Below are 4,605 nucleotides of genomic sequence, written 5' to 3' on the forward strand. Positions count from 1 at the left end.
TTATTTCGGGTTTAAAAGGAATGTCATATGCAGACAGGCTAAAAGAATTGAATCTGTTCAGTCTTGAACAAAGAAGACTACGTGGTGACCTAATTCAAGCATTCGAAATCCTAAAAGGTATTGACAGTGTCGACCCAAGGGACTTTTTCAGCCTGAAAAAAGAAACAAGGACCAGGGGTCACAAATGGAGATTAGACAAAGGGGCATTCAGAACAGAAAATAGGAGGCACTTTTTTACACAGAGAATCGTGAGGGTCTGGAATCAACTCCCCAGTAATGTTGTTGAAGCTGACACCCTGGGATCCGTCAAGAAGCTGCTTGATGAGATTCTGGGATCAAAAAACTACTAAGAACCAAACGACCAAGATGGGCCGAATGGCTTCCTCTTGTTTGTAAACTTTCTTATGTTCTTATATATATATATATATATATAAATAGTAAAAAATCTCCTCTCTTACCCCCTGTATGCTGCAATAGCAACACCCCCATGTGACCGGCTTTGACCAATCGGGATCGAGTATTTATAATACCCTCCTCCCTCCCTCATATCGTGTCTTCATGAATTAAAAGGAAAACAGGACCCCTTCCCTGGCAGTGGAAAATGTATTTATATTGTATTTAAAATGTTTCTGTTCCTTTTTTACTATTTATTTCCCTCTCAATCATGTCCCGGCTGTCACTATTATTATTATTATTATTATTTATTATTATTATTATTATTATTATTCATCCCTATTGTTTATGCTGAACACATTGGGCTAGTCCACTTTTATAACTGCCTTCACAGGGCACACACTGATAGGGGCAGAGCCAGGAAAGAACACTGGAAACATTCTCTCAGTGAATCTGTGTTTAAAAGTGTAGATGGGTTTTCTCATATCACTGGGGTCAAAGAATGCCACCTCCCCCCCGTCACAGTCCAGCTGAACTCTGATCTTCTGGGGTTTCTTCTCCACAGTGAGTCGTGTCCATGGTGAGGTCAGTGCCCAGTACTGATCCCCATCCCCCAGGCCTATAATCCAGTATCCTTCTTCTGAGTCCGGAGTGAATTCCCCTTTCCTCTGGCTGGACTCTTCAGTCACACCCAGAATCCAGTCAGTACTGCTCTCCACTTCCACGTCCCAGCAGCGTTTCCCTGAAGTGAATCCCTCAGAGCCCAGTACGCAAGCACAGGTATCAAACCGCTCTGGGCTGTCAGGAAGCTGCTGACTCTCCTTGCTGCGTCTCACGCTTGTTCGATCCTCAGACAGTATCAGATCAGGGTGTGCTGTGTTGGGATCCAGAGTCACTGGAGCTGAGAGAGGAAACGAGAGACAGGGATAGAAATGAAAACATCTACCTGCAAGCATTTTAATAAATCACATGCTAACAATTGTATATTTCTCTTCATAATATACCATCTCAAATATTATCATTCAATATCAAACATAGCTTTTAAAAACAGAAATCCCCTTTAAAATATGAAAGGAACAGCGTCTGCACCTGTTTAAACCAGATCCATTCACAGCGTGTATAAACCCTGCCCTGATTGGCTGAGAGGGTGCACAGTATATAAATGCTGAAATGATGTCTTAGAGCTCTGGGAGCATTCCAAGACAATGGGCTGAACTCAGAGAAGTCTGTGTTCTACTGCAGTGGTTTCTTTACAAGGAGTTTCAATGCAGACCAGCGTGGGATCAGAAAGCCTTTTGCTCTCTTGGAATGCTCTTCCAGCTCCCCTCAATACTATGAGCAGCTCACAGTGTTTTAATATTGAACTGAGAGATGATCTCTCTGATGGATACAAGTGTATTTGCTCCAGGTCTGTTCATTTCAAGGTGTGTTATTATTGATTGTAGAGAGCTGTATCTTGCTGCTCACACACATTGTGGTTTGTGGTTATATGCCCCACCCCCCCTCCTCTGTGATGCTCCCCACAGTACTCACTGTATTGAACAATCCCCAGCATCTTCTCCCACACTTTGTACTTCAGAGAGCCCAGGTGCTCGGCTACATCTATCAGCGCTCCTGAAACACACTGTGGATCCTGCAGTGTGCGCTCGGCTCTGCAATAATATTCAGGAGTTAGTGCTGCTCTGTGTTTGCATTCAATACAATACAAGAGAGGAAGACAGGCCACATCTTACATACCTGCTCTGTGTGTCTTTGTACTTCTGAAACAGACAAGGACATGAATTGAGACGTCATTAAAACACAAACAGCACTTTGAGAGAAAACAGCAGCAACGCTGTCCAGCTTTACATTCTGAACTCAGTGTTTATCTATTAACACATTCTCTGGAGCAGCAAACCAATGAGACCCCTCTGCTGGTGTCTGTGGGGCTGGAGGTGGGGGGCATTTGCTGCCTGTTTTACCCATTTGTGGGGTAAACTTAAGAACAAACAGCAATACAAACCATGCTTGAAAAATGAAGTCAGTGTTAAAAATGAAGTTCAAATGTGCACTAACATAAATGCTTGTAAAGTCCCATTGACAGTGTAGTAGTGAGAGTGCATTCACAATAAGAACATGTCACACACAGTTTAACAATCACTACCTGCAGGAAGGAGATGTCTTCAGCTTCCATCTCCTGTTCTATCACTCGGATTGTGTCCGAAAGGGATGAGATTTCTCTTGTAAGTTTTTCAATCTTCTCTTTCATGATTCTTCCCTTTTGTTCCTCTTCCCCCCTCAGTGCCGCTATCCTGGCCTTTTCTTCATCTCGTAGAAACTGGTGAAGTTCCTCAAACTCCTCCTTTATCTGCCTCTCTGTTTGCTGGGCTTGTTTCTGTACAAGAAAAGGATCAGTTTGGTGTTAGTTTGGGTGTCCAGTGAAAATGTATGCTGTGTTTTGTTTCAATCACTAATCTAGTTCTCTTACCTTGATGTGCTCTGCTGTTTCATCACATTCTTGTTTAACTTTATTAAAGGTTTTCAGCTTGTCCTGCAAGGGCTTCAGCGCAGTCTTGAGTTCTCCCTGAAATGCAGTGAAACCCAGAGCTCGCACATCACTGTTAACACACGCCTGGCTAGTAACAATATGAATGCAGTGTGTGAGAAATCCCCTCAGCACTGGGGCTGCCACTTGGGGCTCTCATAGCAACAAACACCCCGCTCTGGAGATTTGAGACCCATCAATAAAGATTGTGACTGCCTGGCAGATTCAAATGTGCTTCCGATATTTAAGAATAGAGATGAGGCAGAAGCAGGCAGTCACAGACCTATCAGCCTCAGAGGAGAGAGATGGGGTAAGAAAGAGGGAGTAAGAGAGGAGAGACAGTGTACCATGTATGAATCCAACATTTTGAAGAGTCAGTTCTTTATCATGCACTAAGCAAGTCACATGACCACAGTTAGGTGACAAGAGAGAATTGTGTACAGTATACAATGTGTTGTGTTTGCTCTGCCACTACTATATGCAAAGCTCATATGGGGAATCCCCCATAGCTCTCGGCAATATTACAAGGAAGTTTCGCCCTCGGTCCGGGGTTTGTTTTTCGCTCAGACTTATTGGCTCTTGCTGTTTAAACTGCCTCATTATAATAACCCTGTATAATATGCTGTGAAAAGCGAATACTGTGTTTATATTTTTACATCAATATTGTTTCCATACCTTATAATCCTGTGCAGCCTCCTGAACAGGACGGATCTTGTGATTCTCATGTTTCTTTGAAGTTTGACACACGAGACAGACAGCCTCTTCATCATCCACACAGAACAGCTTCAGTTTTTCCTCATGCAGACTGCAGAGTATTCCAGTAGGTGCTGGAGGATTCTGACTGCGTTCCTTTAGGAAGGACTCCACAATATTCCTGAGAACGAAATTGACAGGAGGATCCCCCATTGAAGCCCTCCTCCTGCACACTGGACACTCCCGAGCTCCCTTCTCTTTCCAGCACTGATCCAGACATGCTTTACAGAAGCTGTGGTTACAATGAAGAGTTACAGGATCATTGAAAATCTCACAGCACACAGCACAGGAAAGATCTGCTTCCAGAGGAGAAGGGTTTGCTGCCATTTCTGCACAAAGCCACTCCTGCCTTGCTCTCTGCAGGGACTCCTTTCAAAGTATTACAGCAGGATTGCTTCTCCTGCACTTCCTGCTCATACCTGTATTTCAAGCTGCAGGTTCCTCCAGTGGGCGAGGCTGCACTGAGCTTGAGTCAATCTTTTTAACTCCTGCAGCTTAACAACACAGCACACCCTGCTCTGATACTGTCTGAGGATCTAACAAGTGTGAGACGCAGCAAGGAGAGTCAGCAGCTTCTTGACAGCCCAGAGCGCTTTGATACCTGGGCTTGTGTGCTGGGCTCTGAGGGATTCATTTCAGGGAAACACTGCTGGAACGTGGAAGTGGGGGCAATACTCACTGGGCTCTGGGTGTGACTAAATAGTCCAGCCAGAGGAAAGGGGAATTCACTCCTGTACCAGGAGCAGGATACTGGGCTATAGCCCTGTTGGGTGGGGATCAGTACAGGGTATGGAGCTCACCATGGACACGACTCACTGTGGAGAAGAAACTCCAGAAGATCAGAGTTCAGCAGGACTGTGACGGGGGGGAGGTGGCATTCTTTGACCCCAGTGATATGAGAAAACCCATCTACACTTTTAAACACAGATTCACTG

At 44.6% G+C, this 4,605-nt stretch overlaps 1 protein-coding gene across 1 annotated transcript; it reads right to left on the bottom strand.

Moving 5' to 3' along the window:
* Positions 1-400: 400 nt before the first annotated feature.
* Positions 401-4,035, bottom strand: LOC121305944 (zinc-binding protein A33-like). The gene is made up of 6 exons (XM_041237642.1): positions 3,593-4,035; positions 2,861-2,956; positions 2,537-2,767; positions 2,131-2,153; positions 1,927-2,045; positions 401-1,294 (listed from the first exon to the last, which is right to left on the bottom strand). The coding sequence occupies exons 1-6, from the start codon at positions 3,995-3,997 to the stop codon at positions 759-761; spliced, it is 1,410 nt and encodes a 469-aa protein (XP_041093576.1). The 5' UTR covers positions 3,998-4,035; the 3' UTR covers positions 401-758.
* Between the last annotated feature and the right edge of the window lie 570 nt (positions 4,036-4,605).

Source organism: Polyodon spathula, chromosome 45 (genome assembly GCF_017654505.1).
Source record: "Polyodon spathula isolate WHYD16114869_AA chromosome 45, ASM1765450v1, whole genome shotgun sequence".
NCBI lineage: Eukaryota > Metazoa > Chordata > Actinopteri > Acipenseriformes > Polyodontidae > Polyodon > Polyodon spathula.